The sequence below is a fragment of the Tachypleus tridentatus genome, chromosome 7 (assembly GCF_004210375.1).
Source record: "Tachypleus tridentatus isolate NWPU-2018 chromosome 7, ASM421037v1, whole genome shotgun sequence".
Classification (NCBI taxonomy): domain Eukaryota; kingdom Metazoa; phylum Arthropoda; class Merostomata; order Xiphosura; family Limulidae; genus Tachypleus; species Tachypleus tridentatus.
This window is the reverse complement of record NC_134831.1, coordinates 138,499,485-138,525,089: the sequence shown is the minus strand read 5'-3', so window position 1 is coordinate 138,525,089 and position 25,605 is coordinate 138,499,485. Positions and strand designations below refer to the sequence as shown.

At 35.1% G+C, this 25,605-nt stretch overlaps 1 protein-coding gene across 2 annotated transcripts; it reads right to left on the bottom strand.

The window, feature by feature from the left end:
* Nucleotides 1-585: 585 nt before the first annotated feature.
* On the bottom strand, nt 586-12,166 carry LOC143258131 (apolipoprotein D-like). Of its 2 annotated transcripts, none has more exons than XM_076517149.1 (5): nt 11,848-12,166; nt 6,815-6,945; nt 3,347-3,429; nt 1,509-1,607; nt 586-910 (listed from the first exon to the last, which is right to left on the bottom strand). In XM_076517149.1, the coding sequence occupies exons 1-5, from the start codon at nt 12,013-12,015 to the stop codon at nt 780-782; spliced, it is 612 nt and encodes a 203-aa protein (XP_076373264.1). In that variant the 5' UTR covers nt 12,016-12,166; the 3' UTR covers nt 586-779. The 2 variants fall into 2 exon arrangements, with proteins under 2 accessions (XP_076373264.1, XP_076373265.1); XM_076517150.1 differs by lacking the exon at nt 11,848-12,166 and adding an exon at nt 7,880-8,453.
* Nucleotides 12,167-25,605: the final 13,439 nt, after the last annotated feature.

Sequence of the window (25,605 nt, the reverse complement as noted above, 5' to 3'; positions counted from 1 at the left end):
AAATCATTCAACTCCGATCACCAACTGTAATATATTTCTTGAAAATATCGATTTTTTTCTAGCCCAGTGACTCATTACTATCTCAAAAATTCAATTCTTTTTTTTAAATAAATAATATATGTGTTTTCTTATAGTGAAGCCACAGCAGGTTATCAAACGTTTAATTTCAGCATTGTAAATCCGAAGACTTACATATGATGTTTCCTTGAATCAAACAATAATGAAAGAAATTCTTTCTTTACACTGAGAAAGTAAAGCTATTGCGCGTGTGTTTGTTTTAAGCACAAAGCCACATAACTAGGTATCTACCCTGCACCAACCACAGCAATCAATCTCCGAATTTTAGAGTTTTACAAGCTCAAACTTACCAAATAAAATGTGTGTGGAAGGAGAAATACTATAAGTCAGTATATACCTTATTTCAGAGACAGAAATAGTTGGCTTTTAACTTGCGAAATAAAATAAAAAAGTGTTTGTGTGTGCAACCCAATATCAATTACACTTTAACCTTAGTTAACCTTTTTGTTTTTATTTATCAATGTAAAATAAATTAATCACAATATGAAATATAGATTACAAAGTGAAATAATTAAATAAATGTGAACATAAATAGAGAGTAGTTACCTCTGAAATATATGGTATCTTAGAGAAATAAGTAAATTAATCGAAACGTTAATTACGAGATGTAAAAAAAATACATAAATATACTTCTTTTTACTTATTGGTTTGAATTTTGTAGAGACTTATTTTGTTTCGTCTTACTTCCAGACTTCTCACACCTAGGAACAGTCCTCTTGGTCTATAGGGCTCAAGGCATATTGATCTATCTTATTGCTAATTAAGAAATCGTAAATTTGTCCTTTCAGAGTGGCATCCATAGAAGGTTTTCTAGACAAGATGGTCAGAACGTCTGAAATATGTGAATTACATGGATATTTTAGAACTTTGGTCCCCACCAGTCTTTGGTTCAATTAATTACGTATCAACTCACATATCTTCTACACTGTTCATTGGTTGCAAACTATCTAATGACTTAACTGTTTTTAAATAAAGGTCTTTAAATAACTGCATCAAGCGAATTGAGTAAAACATCATTGTATAAAATGAGCCAACATTTTCAGTTAAGTAAGATTGTTAACTAAAATGTATTTAACTCAATGAATGCTTGCTTTTCCATATATACAAGCAGGGTTTCCTCATCCTGCATATTATCGTAATCAAACATCTAGACTAAATGCTATAATGACATCCAATTATGTTTGTCTTCCTAATATAAAGTTGTTAAATTTGCTTATGAAATGCTGTATTAAGTGATGTCAGTCTTTATAAATCTAGCATTTGCGTTTACATAAATTTAGAATCTCGCTCCTTCTAACTTCTTAATAAGATGGTGAACCTTTTACTTAATGTTCATGCGTAAAGACGAAATACTGTGGCAAACCAATACTTCAGACAGCAATCTAACATTTCCTGTAAGGAAAAATGTTATCAAAATTTCATTTCCTTACCTCTGAATACCAGATTTGGAATGAGTTCCAGACAGGATAGTGTAATAGCAAACTGATCATAGTCTGTGTTCACCACCCAGTAATTCTCAATATAGGGAACTGCAGAAAAACAAATAAAGTAGAAATAAGTTAAATTAAATTCCTAAAGAAATTGAGGAACTCCAGATTTTCTTTTTCTGATTAAAAGGTAAAAAAATAAGATAATCCGTAGAACTTATTATTCCACTTCCTCAAAAGCGAATCCTTAGCTTAGTCACAAAGTCAAATCAGAATAATATCTTGACATTTATTACATGCAACAATATAAAGAGATAGCCATTAGGGAATTCAGATGAACAATATTAAACTTGATATCGGTAAACCCATGGAAAGTAAAAGAAAGGTAATATATAGTTTAGTTACTGGCAATTTAATGAAAACATATGAGCTACAAGTTTGATACACTTCGTTATAAGAAAATACGCACACTAAATAAACTTTACTATGCCAGCCCCATTAAAGCTTTCGTTCCTTAATATATTATTCTAATAGATACGTTTCTAGGTGGTTGATACATGATTAAATTATGTTTAAAAATACTTGGTTGAACGTGAACATTCGTATGCAATTCTTTCTTTAGCACATTGAGTATAAAAGTCCTCACTGTATGCAGAGCTTAAAATTTCGGGTTCGAATCCCGGTCGCACCAAACATGCTCGTCCTTTCAGCTGTGGGGGCGTTATAACGTTACGGTCAATCCCACTATTCGTTGGTAAAAGAGCAGCCCAATAGTTGGCGGTGGGTGATGATGACTAGCTGTCTTCCCTCTAGTCTTACTCTACTAAATTAGGAACGGCTAACGCAGATAGCCCTCGAGTAGCTTTGCGCGAAATTCAAAACAAAAATACAAACAAGCTTAAAATTTATTAGCAGATATATTCCTATCTGAAAGAACGAAATGTTTATTACGACGTTTCGATGTCTGTGCAATTCACCTTTATCATTACCAAAGGCACTTCACACCTATCTGTTAACATAAAACTACAAAAAGTGCTTTGTCCATATGTAATGTGTTACATATGTCGCGTTTTAAAAAAAAACGGACATGAATCAACCATAAACACGGAAAGAGATTTTTTCCGTGAAATATATTTTGAACGCTAGATGTACAATCTTATATTCTGAACCAAATACTTTGTGTTATTAAACTACAATTGTAAAGAATTAAACATATGCTTTAAGTGAGTTGATGAATATAAAAACGTGACATCAAAAGAAATAATTGATTCATCTCGGAAAATTCAATGAACTGTTTCTTCCTGTTTAAATTTCACTAGATGGTTTACATTCTTCTTTCTGAAATACTTTCAGTAAAATTCTAATTTTTACAAACATATTTAATACTGAAATTCATGACAAAGAATGTTACGATAATATTATTATTTTTATTTTATTTTGACGCATAGGTACATGAGGAATGTCTCTTCTAGCCTCCTCTCATTTTGTAGCAATAAACTAGAAGGAAGACAAATAGTGAACAGCACCTATCACCAATTCTTGAGATATTCACAACGGATCGAATAGTGGGATTCAACTGTCAGTCCTATAATGCACCCACAGTTCCAAATGTGCAGAGTGCGATACTGTTTTGCGGTAATAAACCGAGAACCATGGATCCTCAACTTTCAGTTTCGCACGCTAACAAATAGACTGTGTTCGGCCCTAAAATAATGAGAAAACTCAATAATATGTGTTTGTAATACAAAATAGTTAATGAAATCCCTATATGTGTAACAATAATATCTAACTGGTGTAGAATGTACTAAACAAGCTAATACTCACGCCCGGGTCATACTTACGTCCATCATAGTGCATTCTCATTTTTCCTGGTTCGTTCGCATTTGGCGTTTTCAAACTACCAGTTACCTTCAGTCTATTGCCCCTACAAGTTCAAGTGTATATTAAGAACACAGATGTCATAATTATAATAAGTACATTCAGAAGAAAACAAAACTTTTTTTTTCTTTCATGTAAAATATGCACACTGGTAATACAAACAAATGTTTAACTTACTGGTAAGAGTTTCATGATATAAACAGACAAATCCAAAATCTATTTACAGATCACATTCTGCAATTTAATAAGCAACTATTTTTAAGCTTATTGGAAAATAAAAAAATGTATAAATGAAGTATATTACATTACCTGATGTCATATGTTATCTGAAATGCAAATTGTTTGTTTTTGAATTTCGAACAAACTACACGAGGGCTATCTGAACTAGTCGTCCCTAATTTAGTAGTGTAAGTCTGGAGGGAGGGCAGCTAGTCATCAGCACCCATTGTCACCTCTTGGGCTACTCTTTCACCAATGAATAGTGGAATTGACTGTCAAATTATAACGCTCCAGATGGTGAAAGGATAACCATATTTTGCGTAAGGGGGATTTGAACCCACGACCCTCAGATGGCAAGTCAAGCGCCCTAACCACCTGACTTTGTCGATCCCGAATTAAAAATGGGGATATCCACTGAAATCATTTTAAACATGATCCATATTGCATTGGTTTGGTGTATTTTCAAATACGTTCAGGACCAATACTATTAATAGGGTAAACAGAGTGTATGCACGAAACCCCATGATTGTAAAGAACCAAATTTGTAAGGTAAAAAAAAAATAGATGTTGATAATGAACATGCAGGAGAAAAAATCTCAAAAGAATGGTCTGTCACACTAAATCTTTCGCATTCAATTTTGAATCAAGAAAACAAAATATTTGATATTGGTATTAGCTGTGATCTGTGTGAGTTTTCTTATAGCAAAGCCACATCGGGCTATCTGCTGAACTCATCGAGGGGAATCGAACACCTGATTCCCGCGTTATAAATCCGTAGGTATGCCGCTATACTAGCGTGGGGCAGCTGTATTGTAAAACAAATTGATAGAACTGAAGATAGGGAAGGATTTCTTTGTTTGTTTTGAATTTCACGCAAAGCTACTCGAGGGCTATCTGCGCTAGCCGTTTCTAATTTAGCAGTATAAGACTAGAGGGAAGGCAGCTAATCATCACCACCCACCGCCAACTCTCGGGCTACTCTTTTACCAACGAATATTGGGATTTACCGTCACATTATAACGCCCCCACGGCTGAAAGGGCGAGTATATTTAGTGCGACCGAGATTCGAACCAGCGACCCTCGGATTACGAGTTGAACGCCTTAACACAATTGGCCATGCCGGTCTCGATAGGGAAGGATATCATATGACGGTTATTTAGAACCAAAAGTATAACTTTTGGTTATAAACGCCTTTTTTAAGAATTTAAAACATTCTTCATGTATTTTTATTTTATTGTGTATCTATGGAAATTAATTTTGCTCAGTAATTCGTGATATGTGAAAAAATAAAGAGAATTATACTAATGGAGAGATGCCCTGAACACGCGGTGATACATATGACCCCAGTAGTGATAGGTCCACCTGAGAGGTATATAACAAATAAATATTTTTGCCTAGGATGTAAAGATCAACTCGAATAAAGCTGAGCTGTCATATACGCTAAACCTTTTCTAGCATTTAGAGATATATTTGTCGCTACCCAATTCCAACTCGTATAAAACACTTTGTTAAACACATAAAATGGCAAACTTGACTCTATTGAAACTCAAGGGCCAGCCTGATACACATTTGCAGCTCCAAGCCTTATATGTGAAAGATACTGAAAAAACCTGACATTATTAAGATTCAAAGGCCAGCTTGATGCACATCTGAAGCTCATTGAAGGCCCATATATGAGAGGTAAACATGACAAGCCCTGAGTTCTTCATATTATTCAACGATTAGTGGCCCTCCATTACCCCAAATCCCCACTACAATGTTGCACGAAAACTTGGAAAACGTGGTTTAATTGAAGTCATATTTTAAGAATATTATTTTGCTTACAAACCATTATTGGGGTTGGACTGCATGCAATCCAAACTATTCTTGCCTGAGGGCCTTCATAAGCTCATGTAAGTCACTGCAGCGAAGTCCACTGTTATAGGATTCCTAACTTAAATTTTGCTTCCGGTCCCAAACTTGACTATGACTGATATAACACAACAGAGTGGATACAAGAGTCATTTCATTATACGATAGTCAGTTCATAACACATCAGAACGACAGTTGCATCATGTTATAACCTTAGATAGACTGACTATCAGGAGCAAATAATGAATACACTCACTGGTATGAAAATAACATTTTATAAAATTCATTAACAGCGACTAGCTCTCGTACAACGGACTGATTGTCCAGCCAGGATGGAAATATCGTACTAGTTTTATAAGAAAATATCACCTCACGGATAGATCCCAATACAAACTAACATCTAAAATAAATCAATATAAACAGTACAACTAAACTGTTAAAACAAAACTCTTCGTGAGCAAAATTATAATTGATTACAAATATTCGAAATATTAGTCTGTGTTGTTGATGGATATAACAAAATGTTTAATTTCTCGCTATCGATGGTAGCCACTCCACTGCCACGAAAGGCAACTGATCTAAAGATCTAATGTGATGCTAGAGTCATCCTTTTGTGTAATGAGCTGAATGCCGTAATAAAGCCACTGGTGTATGGTTTATCCCACTAACAATAGCTTTGTACCAATTTAATCAACATTTCTTACATAAAACCTTCATTCTAAAGTGATTTCCTTATTTCTGCCTTGCTTTCTCCCAACTAACCTTCATTACTGTAATAAGGTGAACTGTATGTTGCTTGTTACTAATGTAAAATAAAATGTCATCGTGTTTACGTTTCTCATGTTTTATTATGAGACTCCCACCAGTTTCTCATGTTTTATTATGTTATTAGAGGTCCCCACCAGTTTCTCATGTTTTATTATGAGACTCCCACCAGTTTCTCATGTGTTATTATAAGACCCTACGAGTTTCTCATGTGTTATTATGAGACCCCACCAGTTTCTCATGTGTTATTATGAGACTCCCACCAGTTTCTCATGTGTTATTATGAGATTCCCACCACTTTCTCATGTTTTATTCTGAGACTCCCACCAGTTTCTCATGTGTTATTATAAGACCCCACCAGTTTCTCATGTGTTATTATGAGCACCCATTAGTTTTTCATGTGTTATTATGAGACTCAACAGTTTCTCATGTTTTATTATGAAACCCCACCACTTTCTCATGTGTTATTATGAGACCCCCACCATTATGTGATGTCGTATAGCGAGAGTCCACAATATAGAAAAATGGAAAATCATCTACTTTATTTTATTTTTAATATTAAATGAAACATATGGATGATGTAAAGGTTTACTTACAGCAGTCCTAGTCCTTTACCCACTGCAGAATATGTGCTGTCTTCTCCGTTTTTTATTTCCCACGTAACACAGCTGGATCCGATATCGGAAAATTCAAAACTTTTTTCAATTTCATACCATTTCCCGGAAAACTGGAATATACCATTATATTTCACTGTACAGAAGAAGTCTTTCAGATAATTAAAATATAAATCCGTTTTAAACATATAACGGATAATTCATGTTCCATGTGATACATTTCAGCCGTTTCAAATATTGTTTTACAAACCCACTAACCGAATTATTACAATGATTATTTTCCTTATAAACACATTATTAGTGACTCCCTAAGAACGTTAAAACGATGACAGCTCTACTTGCTACACTTAAACACAGGGATTCCGTAGACAATTTCAAACCTGGTCTCCCATTTCATTTGTCAAGTAATTTTAAACTCACGAGAGAATAAATTTCATTTTAGAAGAAATATTTTAGTATAGTATTGCAATTTATTTTTAGACTTATATTAGTATAGTATTACGGTTTTAACTCTATATTAGTACAGTATTACGGTTTATTTTTAATCCTATATTTGTAGAGTATTTCAATTTATTTTAAATCCTATACTAGTATAGTATTACGGTTTATTTTTAATCCTATATTAGAAGAGTATTTCAATTTATTCTAAATCCTATACTAGTATAGTATTACAGTTTATATTTAAACATAGGTTAAAAACGTAACACAAAATATAAAACACGTAAAATGCTGAAAAAGAACATCTTCCTCGCACTATAGCAGAACAGTGAAGAAGCTGAGAAGTGGAAACAACTATATTTAAGTACGTCAGTACTTAATAGTACTTTATAGTACTTTATAATAGTACTTTATAGAAATTGAGAATGTTTTGTTGAAAGTAAAGTATATCACAAAAACGTGGACATCAAACATCAGAGTTCGTGCTAACAGCTGTTTCAGAAGAACACGGTTAAACAGTACAATCATTAAAACTTTACCTTGCAAGTAATTCAAAGATTCTCAGAAATCACATCAAATCTGAAACCAGCAAATGAAAGTCTTCTTTACCTTAGAACTGTCAAACTTCTGCATCACCAGATGCTTACTACTACATCCGGTCTGGCCACTGGTCACGTCCAGTTGAAATAAAACGAGAAAAATAATTGTCGTGAAAAGGATCATAGTTAGGACAGTGGACGTACAAACACAACAGCAGAGCTCAGTGTGGTGTGTCACTTCTAAGACTAACCCCCTTTTTATACGTCGAAGAAAACAACAGAAGACGGAAGGAAAGCATCCTGTCTTTTTTTTTTCTTCCTAAATCTTCTACAGGCCAATGGGCATCACGAAAAACCAATCTTTCAGATAACCGATGTTTTTTGTTTTTTTTTAACTGCTATGTGTCAACAAGGTTTCGTACAACAATATCTATTCATCCAATGAAACACTACATAACTTATTCCTATCTTCACGGAAATTCAACCTGACCTTCAATTAGGTCGAGGTAACGGCAGCTAATCTTATCACGTATTGCAGAGCATTGGCTGGTAGGCTTGAGGGTCGAGTGTCGAATGCTAACGAGATTATTCAACAACGTGAATGATGTTTATAAAAACAGAAAACAGCCTCCTGTTACAACCAAACCGCTCAATTTGCATAATACTGTATTACACTTAATAATAACACACTAGTAAATCTTATCTTCAATTCAATATATGAATTAATGCTTATTATTTTAATACTACTAGATAGCAAAATATTTTATAAATATTTATAAACTGTTTTGTCTGTAACGTATGTACGATATGCTTTAGACCTGTCTCTGGCTGCGAAATAAAAACGTGTTTTACAAAAGACTAAAGCATTATTGTTGAGTGTGCTTGCACGCTATATTCACGAATGACACGGACGCTTGAATTAGAACAATACGTACATTGTCTGGATTTTCTTCTTTACAGATCATCAGAAGTTAATATGAAGATCTACCTGGCATAGTTGCTATACCTCTGGTGTAAATGCCGCTTTACAGCTATCCAGAGCATCCCAAAACCGATATTTCTTATTTTTGTTTATAATCTTCTTTCTTCGGCACCTACCTAGTTCTAGCAGTAGCTATACTTTTATCATCATTTCATAGAGCAAATTAGTCTTTACGATTTTTGACTACCTATTTTAATATTATTATGTGCAAAATTTAAAAACAAAAAAATTATAATTGTTGTGTAAACGATGTTATTACCCCTTAAAGTTAGTTTTTATTACTGAAATATATTACTCCTTCAAAAAGCTCAAGTATAGGATTAAACAGGGATTACCAGTGAAAAATAAAGGATCACTATTTACTGTAACATGTAGAACACTCAATGATTTGTACACTATACAATCTATGTCTTTAGGGAGCCAACCCCTTATGTTATGAAAGAAGTAAAGGAGTAAAAAAAAATCAATACACATACAGGTCGATAGAAGCTGGATATGAAGGGTTACCTGGAACAGTTGCTCAATCTCCGATATATATATGTCTATTTTCAGCTATTCAGAGCGTCTTAATGTCGAAAACAGAACAGGCTAAAAGCTAAGATTTCCTATTTTCGTTTATCATCTTCTTTCTTCAACAGGTCTAGCGCTTACCTAGTTTTAGTAGTAACTATCATTTTATCATCATTTGATAGAACAAAACAGTCTTCACGATTCTCTTGGACTATCTATTTTATTATTATTATACGTAACAATTATAAAGCTTAGAATACACTCTTTAGCCTAGTGACGTACGTCCGCTCTTTTATAAAATAATAAACAAATAAGTATCAAGAAAAATTTCATCGATAAATAAAAAGTGATGTAGATCTGACTACTGCACGTCAATAAAAAGGAACCAAACAAGACAAGGATAGAAGTGGTCACATCACTTGATTCGGTTAATTAATCACACAGCAAACTAAGCTGTCTCAACTTTACATGGAATATAAATTCTTTACATTACTCACTTCCTCACTGGCGTAACAAATCTAGAACCAGAATTTCCAATCGTAAAATGTTACTTTATTGTAAAATAGTAATATAAGTAGTAGTTGCTGTTGTTGTTGTATTTGAATTTCGCACAAAGCTACTCGAGGGCTATCTGTGCTAGCCGTCCCTAATTTAGCAGTGTAAGACTAGAGGGAAGGCAGCTAGTCATCACCACTCACCGCCAACTCTTGGGCTACTCTTTTACCAACGAATAGTGGAATTGACCGTCACATTATAACGCCCCAACGGCTGGGAGGGCGAGCATGTTTGGCGCGACGGGGATGCGAACCCGTGACCCTCGGATTACGAGTCGCACGCCTTAACACGCTTGGCTATGCCGGGCCAGTAATATAAGTACTATTACAAAATTAACTAAATGAGAGATATAATCATGAAAACTGAGACTCTATTCAAAAATCAAGCTTTCGATAGACAAAACGGGAAAGCCAGTAATGTATGGATTTTATTATTTATGTAAAGTAGAGACGACGTAGTCTGCTATGTAGTCATTGGTCGAATGAAGTGATATATCCACTTCCATCTCTATCTTGTTTGGTTCCTTTTCTCAAGTTCATTACACGGACCATCACAGATAAGCAATGATTTTATTTTCTAGTACCTTTTAATATTTTATCAGTAAAAATGTATCAACTGGGTTTCTTGTCATTACAAATTTCATCAGTAAAAGCAGGATATTTCTTGTTGAAATAAAATAACAGTAAGTTTTAAATAAAACTGAAACACTTATAATAGCTTGTAGGAATGATATCAGTCAATTAATAATATTTTTCTTAACACAATATGTTAGGCCTATTGTATTTTTAACACTGTATTCTTAATCTAGTCTCTTAGGGGCCCCCAATGAGTATGTCTCCGGATATATACTGCTAGAAACCGTGTTTCGATACCCGCAGTGAGCAGAGCACATATAGCTCTTTGTGTAGCTTTGTGCATAACAAAACAAACAAACAGTCCCGTAGAGATTTTTAATAATTAGAAAAGTGTATAACAGAGTACCATAAAATGTATGTTAGTCAAACTGAAGTTGAACATGACTCCTATACTTCTGTCTGTGAAATAGCACATTAGTAAGCTCTTTTTAGCTTTAGGCTTACACACGACTGCTACTTCTGTCAGTGCAATAGTACATTGGAAAAACGTTGCGATTTAGGCTTGTACGCTATTTCAACTTCTGTCAATGGAAAAACAAGTTTTTACCCAACATTTAACTGTAACACTAATACAATGTTTTTCAACTGGAAAAGTTCTATTGTGATGATTCTGCTAGCAGGAAGAAAATATTGAACTATTTTTTATCAGTTTAAGAAAAATCTTTTTTTTTTTAAGAAATTACATTTATGGATAAAGCTTATAATAAAGAATCGGTGTCTTCTGTAAGAGTAAGACCATATTCACTCACTACTATTGGTAGATAACACTAATTATGTTTCTCGGTAGAAAAAGAATAAATCAAATAAAACACTAGTTACATAACTTAGAAGAATAACATTAACAGTGACTTCATTAGTAGATACTTTTCTAAGTAGAATAACACGCTAGTAATATTTTTAATACGTGTTTTTTGAATTTCAGATATTCGTTCAAAGCCTTTCTTAAGTTTACACAGACAGTGAGAGAGAAGGAAGACAGTAAAGAATACCCAACATATCAACTGTTATAATATGTCTATTATACAACGCATTATGATACATTTCTTACCCAAAGTGTGAAGTCAATTTTTGTGGAAATGGAACACGAATCATGAAACCTGAAATTCACAATCTGGAATTATTACCAGTAGAAACGAATTTTATAGGTAAAATAACACCAGAGTTTCTTGTGTAAAATAATGTGATATTCAAGTTCACTGACGAACAGATTAGCTAAGTTTTGAGGATAACTAATGATATTTTGTGTAAGAATAAATCAAACCTCAACAACAAAGGAGAGATTGATAGTGTTAAAAACAACAAAAACTTAATATTTATTTATTCGTAATAAGACAAACGACTGAAATATTGTACAACCTTCACTGGTAGGATTCTCCGTTCTCGCTTTGGCTGCTGAATCCGGGTGAAATAAGTCTTCGTTAAGCCAAAGACCCAAATGAATTGTGTTATACCACGATCTGAGCAAGGAAAACGCCCCCTAGCGTAGTAGCTCTCAATCCATAATTTCACCAGTCCACAAATCATTTATCGTGTTACATCTTAGAAAAGATAATCTCCTCTTTATACTGCTCAGTATATATTACTGTGCACTGTTAGTTCTGGGCATGGCCAACCTGCCAATTGAAATAAGTCAGAATATCGTGCTTGACCCTCGTACTGTGTAACCTTCCCTGGGGTAACTACCAACAAGACGATATGTAGCTTGTTAGGTTTCATGGTGATTTACATTTCGTAACTGTTCTGGAACGACGTTTCATTTTGACCCAGCCAGTTTGGGTTAAGGTCACTGGGTCCTTTGGAACAACATCGCAATCAGTTTTGCGCATGACAGGAAGCGTTGGCAGAAACTAGTTTTACGAGTCTCAAACTAAAATATTATATTAGACATAAATACTATTACAGTTCTTTTTTTTGTCAGTTAAAAATAGTCCAGTTGTGACGATTTTGTAAAGAGAAAAAAATTATGAAATATTTTTTGACTTAAAATATTTTTTTCATGAGAAAGACATTTTAAATAAAAATTTATGGAAAATAAACATTGTCTTCTGTACTCACTACTATTGTTAGACGACATTCATATTTTTTTCTTGGTAGAAGAAATAATAAATAAATTAAGACACTAGAAACATAATATAGCATAATAAACCGCTAGTAATATTTTTTATTTTTTATTTTTTCATTTATTACCATTATGATATTTCTTTTCTTTCAGCAATAAAAGTTTTTGCTGGAGTAACATCTCAAGGTATTCGGTCACATTAGGAGATTAGGTTAGGTCAGATACTCAAATGAAATGTTTGCTTGTTTTATGAATTTCGAGCAAAGCTCAACGTGGGATATTTGCGCTAGCTGTCCGCAATTTAGCAGTATAAGAGTAGAGGGAAGGTAGCTAGTCATCACCCCCAACGCCAATTCCTGGGCTACTCGTTTACCAACGAATAGTGGAATTGACCATAGATTTATAACGACCCATGGCTGAAAGGGCGAGCATGTTTGATATGAGGAATATTGTAGGAAAGCTACACATTGGTTTACCTGTTCTTTGTCAACCGCAGGTATCTAAACCCAAATTTTAGCGTTATATAGATAGTGAGATTTATCATTGATTTTCTAGGAGAAGGCAGTAAAAGTGGGTTAGTTTTAGGAAGAAGATAAGTGGAATCCATCATATGTTATAGTTTAGGTATAAGAAGATAAAAGAGAGAATAAAAAATTAAAAACTAACATATATGTAAATACGATTGTTTGGGTTGAGAATATCTTTTACGATGAGGAGCGAACAACGTTTCGACCTTCTTCGGTTATCGTCAGGTTCACAAAGAAAGAAAGAGGTAACTGACCGGAAGCTGACCACATGTTTGAAGGGGGTTGTGGAACTGAGTGTCGGGATGTAGAGGGCGGTGTTAGATGTATGAATATATAATTTTATATTATTTATTATATTATTTTTAAAATAGATATAAAGGTGTTCTTTTGTATTGGTTTATTTTGGGTTTACGTTGTTGTATAAGTAAGGCTTCTTTAATTTGCGTTTGTTTATGTTTGTTTATTTAGTATTTGAGTGTTTTCTATGGTTATGTTGTGTTTATTTGACTTGCAGTGTTCGAAACCGTGTGAAGGTGACTTTTTGTGTTCTGTGAATCTGGTTTCCATTTTTCTACTTGTTTCTCTAATATAGAAGTCGTGGCAGTTATCACATTGTATTTTATAAATAATGTTGGTGTGGTGTTTGTCAGTGTAGTTTTTACATAGTATAGACATCAGTTTTGTGCCTGGTTTTTGAATAAATTTGGTATTAACTGGAATGTCATATTTTGTTACTAGTTTTTGCCAAATGCTGGTTATTTTTCTGCTGATGTCGGAAATATATGGTATGCAGCAGTATATGGTTTCGTGATTTTTTTATTCGTGAGATATATTTACTTTTGTTGGTTGATTTTGCTTTCTGTCTAGATGTGTGCGTATAATGTTTTGTACGGTTTGTGGAGGAAACTTATTGATGTTGATGAAGTATTGTTTTATTTTGTCTAATTCATCGTAAATTTTATCTGGTGAGCATAGTTTTATGGCTGTGTTTATTTGGTTTCTTAGTATGCTGAGTTTTTGTTTTGTTTCATGTGCTGAGTCCCAAGGAATGTATAATCCAGTATGGGTGATTTTTCGGTGGATTTCTGTTTTAAATTGTGTATCGGTTCTTGTAATTTTGAGGTTAAGAAATGATATTTGATTGCTTTCTTCCTGCACACATGTGAAGTTGATGTTGGGATGTATAGAATTAATGTGATTGAAAAAATTAAGTATGTGTTCTGTAGATCTGAATCCCGCAACCGTGTTATCTACATATCTGTACCAGAATAGTAGTGGATGTAATGCTGTGTTAATTGCTTGTGTTTCAGAACAGATATTCAATAGTCTTCAGAGAGATTCTGCAATGGGCACAAATGGAAGAGGATGACAAACCATTTCTATTAACATGTTGTTTAAATGGCAACTTCCAAGTTGTAAACGATTAATTACAGCATCTTGTCGATGGTGCTGTATACAACATGGTGAGAGGTTTGTTTAATGGAAATAGAAACGCGGAATATATACAACTCTAACTAGAGATCAGGCCATGAGAGAAGAGGTGAATGAGAAAAAATGTTTCAACAATATGGCGTACTTTGGGAAAGCACCACAGATGGACCAGGGAAAACAGAGCTCTGTCAGTTTATCTTCACTGTGACAAGGAATTCACATAAGCCAAATCTGATGACCGTTTCGAACAAGTTTATTTTTTCTTAATAAAAAACGACTTTCCTGAGGTAATCGAGGTAAACACTATGATTATGATATTATAATAAAATAAAACTAAAATAGTCAGTAAAAATAATATGAGGGTAAAGGTTGATTAAACTGTCAACCGGAAGACATCAAGAAAAAGCATATGAACTCTGCAGAAAAACTGACACTGAAATGTGGACATGATAAGCGATAAAAAATAAATTCAAGATTTGAATGCAAAAATCACAGACAGCTGTTCCACTAGTCTTATTGTAACTGTGTATCTACATAAGGTCATGAATCACTGATAGTCAAGATAAACAATTATGAAACGGGTTGATTTTGTGAGGCAGTTCTGTAAGATAGAGATCCATAAGGAGTCATGGAGACGGAGATCTCCATAAGTCTAATGGATCTGGTTGAATCTGAATAATGTTGTCTAAAAAAACGTGAAGCAACAATTCCTTGGCCCGCTTTTAGTGGTCAAGGTAAATGAAGCCATTAATAAACGTTTTTATATTATATATAGCACACTGGACCAGTGTATTGTCATATAAGCTAGATCAATTTTGCCTGCACATGCGGCCCGACATGTCCAGGTGGGTTAAGGTGTGCGACTCGTAATCTAAGGGTCGCGGGTTCGCATCCCCGTCACACTAAAGATGCTCGTCTTTTCAGCCGTGGGGGCGTTGTAATGTTACAGTCAATCCCACTATTCGTTGGTAAAAGAGTAGCCCAAGAGTTCGTGGTGGGTGGTGATAACTAACTGCCTTCCCTCTAGTCTTTCATTGCTAAATTAGGGACGGCAAGCGCAGATAGCCCTCGAGTAGCTTTGCGCGAAATTGAAAAAAACAGAAAAACAAACAAACAAACTTGCAAATGCTCAAAAAAGTCGCATCAGCCAAAATATATAGGTAGAGCATGGAGTACAATACATGGTTCCCAAACAGGAGTATAATACAGCACGATGAAGAACGTAAAAACTACGAGGAGCATATGATAAGGTAGTATTGGGTAGTTTTATAATGTACGTGTACCACCATGATACAAATTTGAACATATTAAGGTACACTATAGTCACAATAAAGTATGTCTATCAGCCTTTAATGAAGTGATATATGGTACTCGAAGAAACTTCAAGCGTTTATGACATTTAGAAATTAAAGAAATGTGTGATTTTCATATCCAATGACTATCCAGTAATATCATTTTCCAGGTACTGAAACTGTGAATATCAGTATCTGTGATATGAAGCTGTGACACAGTTACCAGTTTCTGACAAGCAATTATCATGTACTTATGTACTTATATTGCGGAGAAAGAAAATTCTCCGGTATTTGTTTAACATTGTATAAGATCCAAGTTCTGCTAAATAGAATGGTAAATTAAACAGGCTAATATCCTATTTTCAACTAGCAGTATAATCAACAAATATGCCTTCATGATGACCTCAAAATAAAGCTATGAAAACCACCAAGCGTATCATTATAAAGGTAGTGACTTTTATAGATTTCTAAAGTATCCCCAACTTTCCCAGTTTCTCTTAGTATAAGTCCGTAGACATGCTAATGTTCCTCTTATAGGGGGGGGGGGGTGAAGATTTTAAAACTATCAACTAGCTTATGAACCTTCCTTATACTTCCAGCTGAAGCCAGAGCAGTGGCCAAAACAGGTTGGTTACATTTGTTAAAACTGGTACCTTACGAGTTAAGTAAAAACAATATTGGTTAACTTAGTGACTTCCAATAACACCAAAGGAGAACTGATTATCTAAAACACATTATCTTTGCACCTGTGTTCTTCTACAATAACTGAAGAGACGAAATATCCACACGTTACTTGGGTGCTGTCAAACCATTATTAAATACATATTTGCATAACTTCTTTTAATTTCATTTATTGAATTATGTTTGTACTTATTTTTCTTGCATTGGTATGAAAGTACAAACAACAAACATGAAAAAATTAATTCTTATTCAGACTTAACATGTTCGCTGCCATGTGCACCCATCGGTGGGTCACAACCGACTCTTAATTATGGGCCGCGTGACACACCGGTAAGTCACAAACAATCGTGTTCTAAAGTCAACTGTTTCTTGTAGCATATGAGTTTGGGACACGGTGACTGCACCTTGGCACCTCTTGAATGTTTACTTTTTTATATTTGATTTATTATGCGGTAGAGCATGTGTTAAACAACAGGTTTGTTCATGTGTTTATTTTTTTGTTGTGGTGTCCAAAGGTACACGATGGGTTATCTGTACTCTGTTCACTGTGGAAATCGAAAACCGATATTTAGCGTTATTTACTATTAGAATTGAAAATAGCTACGGAACAACCAATTTATACTTCTGTTAGGAAGTCAACAAAATCCAGTTGAAATGTAGACAGACCTATCCGAGCATTATCATTCTGTGCAGAACTATCCACCACCTGAGTATGATCCACAAAAAACGCCACTTGAATATTAAGTAGTTTCTTTTGATAACAGGAACGTGCTTTTCAAGACATTGAATTAATGTTTTGCAACGTATGAAAGCAATACTCGTTAATGAGCAGAGTGACTGAGCCGAGATGTCAGACATTTTCTACTTTAGACGAACCACACATTTGGGAAAAACATAAGAATGAGCTTCACTATAGGTTATACTCTTGGGGAAGACAGTTTTATTGGAAGTAGTCTCATGGGAATCCCCATACCTAGAACACCATTATCTACTGCGACTGTGAGAATCAATGTGACAAAATCGATAACAGTAAAAGGACTGAAACGATAATCAGTGACGACGAGTAAGCCCACTTGTAGAGAAAAATATATATGTATAAAACGGATAGAAATGTAGAGGGCGTGCTTAGATGTTTGATTATATTTATTAATATCCTACACTCAATTACACAACCCCCTTCAAACATGTGGTCAGCTATCGGTCAGTTACCTCTTTCTTTTTTTGTGAACCTGACAATGACCGAAGAAGGTCGAAACGTTGTTCGCTCCTCTACATAGAATTTTCTCTACTCATACCAGCCGTTTTTACATATATAGGACTGAAACGGATTATTAACAAATGGATTTGCCAAAAAACGTTAACTTATCAGAACTCTGTGCCTGCAAAAGTCGTAACTGCTCCAGTTGTCTGCCATGCCCTCCTAATCTTATCAAGTTAACCTGTGTGTACCATTTGACTGCATAACCCCATCTACTGATATATTCATACAAATTCTCCACATTCATCTCCTGCTTTACTTCTGATATAACTCTGCTACTTTCTCTGTCAGAACTAAGAAATTTGATAGCAACGTACCATGATCCAAGTTTCATCAATTGAAGTAGAACATTGGACAAAAAATCAGTGGAGATTTCTAAAACTACTTCACCGTCAGCTAGCTTTCGAACCTCCATAATACCTCCAGCTGAAATCATAGTTTGTGGAGCATTGACCAACATGAGTTATTATATATGCTAAGGTTTGTACCATGCGCGTTAAATAGAAACATTATATTAATAAACCGATCATCTCCCAGTCACACAGACGTAGAACATCGAAAATTAACTAGGGAAGAATTGAAAAGTAGTCTTTTTCGTTTCGCTAAATTTTAGAACTTTGTTTTTGTTTCAGTCGCTAGATTTACTGCCAGACGCCATACAACAATCAGCTTCTGTAGAATCAAAAGAAACATGTTTGCCAAATATGTATTATTTTGAAACGTTTTTGTAACGAACAGAAAAATAATAATAAAAAATAAAACATTAGTTACAAGAATTAATTTTCGTTCTTGGGGAGATTCAGAGCCATGAAAGAAAATGTTCTATGACTTTTCAGATGTCTTAGTTCTAGTACTGAGTTAGTGTTGAAGAAGAAACTAAACCATGATCTGAGAAACACGAACTATAAAATAATGTTAAATCGTACAGGAGGGAACTACATGATTCTCGTAATCTGTAAGAAAACAAAAACTAGAGGAAGCAATAAAACCGGTAATCATAATACAATTAACAATACAAATACTTGTTGAATCCCACTCGACTTACAACCACAACTAGATCCAGTCTTCGTTATACTTATCGACTCGAAAAAAAAAAAAAAAAAAAACGAAATATACAATATTGATTAATCTTGTACGTTTGGTTTGAATTTCGCGAAAAGCTACACGAGGGCTGTCTGCGCTAGCCGTCCCTAATTTAGCAATGTAATATTAGAGGGAAGGCAACTAGTCATCACCACCTACCACCAACTCTTGGGCTGCTCTTTTACCAACGAATAGTAGGATTGACCGTTACATTATAACGCTTCCACGACTGAAAGGGCGAGCATGTTTGAAGTCACGAGGATTTGAACCCGCGAATAAATCTAGCAGTGTCAACGAACGTAAGAAAATTTGATAAAATAATATCGTCAAAACAGGGATAACGTACAAGTCTTTGTAATGCATATTTCAATGCATTTTCGTGTTAGGTATCGCGTAAAATAAGATTTACATACTGACTTCAACAACCTGCAGGCCGCGAGTTCGAACCCCGACATCAAACATGCTCATTCTTTCAGCTGTGGGACGAAAATCCTATTTGTCGATTACAATGACCCAAAAATAGGCGGTAGGTGTTGTTATTGCCTAGCTGCCTTTCTTCTAGTCCATCACTTACATATTGGAATTGGCTAGTGGACTTAGCCGCCGAGAAGCTTTGACGAAATTCAACAAAGAAAAAAGAAAACAAACATAAAAGTTGTCGCCGGGAAATAATTGATTTTTCTTTTGGGGAGGGATTCTTAAATAAAGGTTAAAGTTCTAACGGTACTACTATTTTCAGTGCCACTGTTAAAATACGTTATTTCTTCAGCCCTGCAGTCCCTAGAATAAAAAAATGGAAGAACAAAAATCTATTAAACTTTCAATATATTAAAAGACGAAGAACTGGTGATAGAAAACAAACATTAGATGAACCATTACTAGACACCTTTGTTTTTATTGTTTGGTATGAAATATAACGCATCTACCAAGCCACAGAAAAACTGCCATCAAATATCTCAATATTAGTTTTTACGGAAATGTATGGGGGATTAAGTATTTGCCGAATAGAAATTTTATATTCTTATGTTGGTGTGGTTAGACATATTTTTACACACATTTAACCAATACTACTAGCAGCATCAACCACATAAATTAATTAAAATTCAGTCAGCGTAAACTGGTTAATTCTATAAGACAATTTACTTCTTCAGAATAACTAAAAAGGTATTTGACTACTTTTTCTACTACAGTGTGATTAATATTAATATTAATATTTTTTACTAACAAATAGCAGAATAAATAACAGTAGGAAATAACAGAAAACTGAAGTGAAGTTTAATATGTAAAAATGAATCAAAACATAAGAAACTGTCGACAACTTTATATAAATTTACAGCAATGATATAGATTTTGTTGTGCACGTGTGGGCTAATGACGTGGGATTGTAGGGAAAAATAGGTCAGTACAATGGGTTAATGAATGCGTTTAAAGAAAAGAAATATAACCTGAGTGTATCAGAGATGCTGCCGAGAATTAACTGTAGGATAAAATAATAAGTACTTGAAATAAATGTATTTACATTTAAACAGGGTAGGGGCTGGTGTGTTTGCAATGACTATTAATTCAGCTGTAAAGTGAGTTGGAAACTAGGAGTAGACACGATGAGGGTTTGTTTGTTTTTTTGAATTTCGCGCAGAGCTACTCGAGGGCTATCTGCGCTAGCCGTCCCTAATTTAGCAGTGTAAGACTATAGGGAAGGCAGCTAGTCATCACCCACCGCCAACTCTTGGACTACTATTTTACTAATGAATAGTGAGATTGGCCGTCACATTATAACGCCCCACGGCTCAAAAAGGCGAGCATGTTTGGTGCGACCGGGATGGGCCTGGCATGGCCAAGCATGTTAAGGCGTGCGACTCGTAATCTGAAGGTCGCGGGTTCGCATCCCCATCGCGCCAAACATGTTCTCCCTTTCAGCCGTGGGGGCGTTATAATGTTACGATCAATCCCACTATTCGTTGGTAAAAGAGTAGCCCAAGAGTGGGCGGTGGGTGTGATGACTAGCTGCCTTCCCTCTACTCTTACACTACTAAATTAGGAACCGCTAGCACAGATAGCCCTCGAGTAGCTTTGTGTGAATTTCAAAAACAAACAAGCGGCCGGGATGAGAACTCATTACCCTCAGATTAGGAGTCGCACGCCTTAATCCTCCTGGGTATGCCGACATGATGAAGGGTACGATAAACTAAATGGGAAAAAACAAACCGTCGTCGTTAACATATCACGTGAATATCCTGCCATCTCTCGACGCTGGTGATAATTATTTAATGTAGAAATTACCACCATACTGTATGATAACATAGAAAATATATATAGTTGCATATAATTTATAATAGCTTATCTCTAAATATATTTTGATAGGCAGTATAACTGATTTTAGTTGTACAATGTTAAATGATTAAAAGCACGTGAAAACATTTACTGGGATATCAAATATTTAATGTTGTAAAGGACAATATTAATTGGTGATCATTTAAGTACAAATGTAAGATAGCGTTTTCAAGAGTTCGAATGATTTTTTTTCTGGGTTCACGGAAAGAACAAACTAGTTTATTTAGCGAGTGTGCAAAGTGTAAGCTAACAGTTGCAATCGTTAAGTGTTATGTTAACTTTACGTTTTAGGACTGAATTATAAAATTGTTAGTCCAGATATTACAAAAAAATAAATGATTTGTCTTCGTTATTAGTAATCGTAATTACTGTATCACTCACCCTTTATGTCTAAATCCTTCTAATTATGTGGCGTCGTCTATATTCCAAGTAAGATACTTGGTAATTGTATTCTCTGTTATAAAATTCCAGCCTGCTGCAAGTTTGAAGGCTTGTAACACTAATAACCGGGTTTTGATATCCGTGGTTGGCATAAAACAGATAGTACAATCTGTAACTCTGTGCGTAACTGAAAATAAAATCTAAAATTCAGGTGGCGGGCACGATACAGATAGTCCATTGTGTAGCTTTGTGCTGATCAACAAAAAAAATTAAAATTTTAAAAATAAAATACAAATATTTTGTGAAATGTATTTCAAGCGTGATACTGTCCATTGCCAAGGAAACTGTGAAACAATATATCTACTGAACATTATCAGAATAAAATAACCTATAACCTATTGTAATAACTGTGCTTTTTGGTTTTATTAATCTGTTGCGTAAACGCATTTTTAAAACGTCAACGAGTAACAACTTTAAAAAATAGAGTAGGAATATTAAAAAAATGTAATACAACACTGACGGTTATTTTCATTATAAAAAGGTAAGTTATTAAATATCTATTTTGGATTAGAATATACAAAATACAAAAATCTTTAAAAGCCACTGTGATGCCACCTAGTGAATAACCCTTGCAATTAAACTTAGTGCAGGCATCCCACCACAATATCGCGTTTTCGTATCACTGATTGTTTTAATTCCACATCATCTGATAATTCACAAATATTAAGCTGCATTAAATTTTAAAAACCTATCCACTAAATAACAACAACAAAATGTAATTACATTTTCATAAAGTCAAAACTCAAACCTTTTATCTAACAGTACAGTCAATTAAAAAATATTTATATTTGTTAACCACTTTAGGCGCTGTTAAAAGCTGAATTTATGAACTGTAATACAATTCATGTGTATTGTGTAGTGTTGACAGGGTTTGTCTGTCACATACTGTAGAAATGACGAGTAACATTTTCTTTTTTTTTTACTGCAAATTTAATACGTGATTGCTAAGGATGCATTTCAGAGACAAACACAGATAACTATTAATTTTTATTATTGTATTGTTTTAGTTATTTTATGTCAATCTTTTTTGGGTATTATAACAACGTTGCATCGTCTCACAATAATTCAAAGATGTGATAAATAAAAACAGCCTTTATAGATCAAGTCAGAGCAAAAAGATCGTTCAAGGTTAAAGCTGAACATTCATCAGTCTCCCAGTAACAAGGCATTAATCTGCAATTACACCTCCTGATCTTTCTAGCGGCACAACTGTATGTCTTGGACTCACACCGCTAGAAACCGTGTTTCGAAACCCGTGATGGGCAGAGAACAGATAGCTCATTGTGTATCTTTGTGCTTAATTTTAAACAAACAAACAAAACGATCTCCTGACATAGGTGTTGAGAGGCTCCATTTTAAAATAATAAATATATATGAGCTGTTTACTACTGTGACATTAAGTACAATATGTAGTTGTTTGTTTGTTAGTTGAATTTGTCTCTCAAAACTACTGGAGGAGTATCAACACTATCAGTCCCTAATTTTAAGGAGATACGATAGAGGGAAAAAATTAGTCAGCACTGCCTACAGTTACTTCTTGGTCTACTCTTTACCCCCAGTAAAAGCTATAACTGGCCGTCGCTTTATAACATTTCCGCGGTTGCGAGTTCGGACGTGTTCAAAGAGAGGTTTTAATCCTGCAACACACATCTTACGAGCCATAACCACCAGAATATACAAGACGTAATATAATGTTTGTTAAAACATCTTAGAAATTTAAATAGCTTCGATATTAAAAAGGGTTAAAAATCTAGCATCGCACAACAGAAGTCGTTTAAGTTCAATTTAAACAGAACTGTTTATAAGAATATTACATTCGGTATACGTTACAGAGTGTACACTACGTGGCCAAAATTATGTTAAGACCCCTTCTATTTAGTGGGTTTGGCTATTTCAGCCACATCCATTTCTAACAGGTGCATATAATCAAGCATACAGCTATGCAATCTCCATAGACGAACATAGGAAGTAGAATGGGTCGTACTGAAGAGCTCAGTGACTTTCAACATGGCACTGTCAGAGGATGCCACCTTTCAACAAGTCAGTTCGTCAAATTTCTGCCCTGCTAGATCTGCCCTGGTCAAATGCAAGTGCTGGTATTGTGAAGTGGAAACGTCTAGAAGCAACAACAGCTCAACCACGAAGCGGTAGGGCACACAAGCTCACAGAATTGAACTGCTGACTGCTGAAGCGCGTAGCGCATAAATATCGTCTGTCCACAGTGCAACACTCACTACCGAGTTCCAAACTACTTCTGGAAGCAACGCCAATACAATAACTGTTCGTCAGGAGCTTCATGGAATGGGTTTCCATGGCCAAGCAGCCACACACAAGCCTACAATCACCATGCGCAAAGCCAAGCGTCGGCTGGAGTGGTGTAAAGCACACCGCCATTGGACTCTGAAGCAGTGGAAACGCGTCTCTGCAGTGATAAATTACGCTTCACTATCTGGCAGTCTGACGGACGAATCTGGGCTTGGCAGGTGCCAGGATAACGCTACCTGCCTGAAGGCATAGTGCCAACTTTAAAGTTTTGTGGATGAGGAATAATAGTCTGGGGCTGTTTTTCATGGTTTTAGCTAGGCTCTTTTGTTCGTGTGGAGGTAAATCTTACTGCTACAGCACACAATACCATTCTAGAGAATTGTGTGCTTCCAGCTTTGTGGCAACAGTTTGGAGAAGGTCCTTTTCTGTTTCAGCATGACAATGTTCCTGTGCACAAAGCGATGTCCATAAAGACATGGTTTGCCGAGATTGGTGTGGAAGAACTTGACTAGCCTGCACAGAGCTCTGACCTCAACTCCATCGAACACCTTTGGGATGAATTGGAATGCCGACTGCAAGCCAGGCCTTCACGCCCGACATCAGCGCCGGACCTCACTAATGCTCTTGTGGCTGAATAGGAGCGAATTCCCGTAACCATGTTCAAAATCTAGTGAAAAGCCTTCCCAGAAGAGTGGAGGCTGTTTCAGTAGCAAAGGAGGGACCAACTCCAAATTAATATCCATGGTTTTGGAATGAGATGGTCAAGAAGCACATATGGGTGATATGGTCGAGTGTCCACATACTTTGGGCCATGTAGTGTATAAAACAACACACAAAAACTTGATACAGTTTATAGAGAATTAATTTTGAAACCGATAAGTGATTCTCTGCTCAGTGATTAGTGGTGAGACTTATAATTAACTACAAACAAACAAAATTAATTATTTTCAAGAAGTTTGGTAATAGCACAACGTGTTAGGAATGCCACCCGAAGTTTAAATAATTATTTTTCGTTTAATCTAGTGCTGACCTTATCTTGTTCTTTCTCTAAAACCGCAGAGCCATCTGTCAGTATTTGATGCGGTTTGGCATAGCCAAATGGTAGATTAGGGCGCTCGACTCGTAATCTTAGGGTCGCAGGTTCGAATCCCGTCACACCAAACATACTCGCCCTTTCAGCCGTGGGGGCGTTACAATACGACGGTCAATCACATTATTCGTTGGTAAAAAAGTAAATCAAGAGCTTGCAGTGGGTGGTGATGACTAGCCGCCTTCTTTCTAGATTTACACTGCAAAATTAGGAACAGCTAGCGCAGATAGCTTTCGAGTAGCTTTAGGCGAAATTGAAACCAAACCATTTTAGAGAAAGTATCTAATTTTCTTCTCTTTCTTTATAGACTCCCGTGATGTATTTTAAAGTATATTGCTAACCACATAGGACAAGAATTTATTTTTATTACGTTTAATAGAATTCTACGTTTTCTTTAAAATATATCTCTTGCATATATTCGTTCATTTACCTGAGGAAATGCTAAGTTTTTAAACCTTTTTTTTAACGAAAAGTGAGAATAATTAAACAATGTCTTAAATAAATCGAACTCTTACACATATATCAGACAACGTAATCTGTTAGAACTTTGAAGAAATTAACTATTGTTTTTTTAAATAGCATTGAGATGTTTCAACTTACACGACACTCATTCTAGAATGTGTGGATGTTCGAGTTTACATCATAAAAAGCTAAAC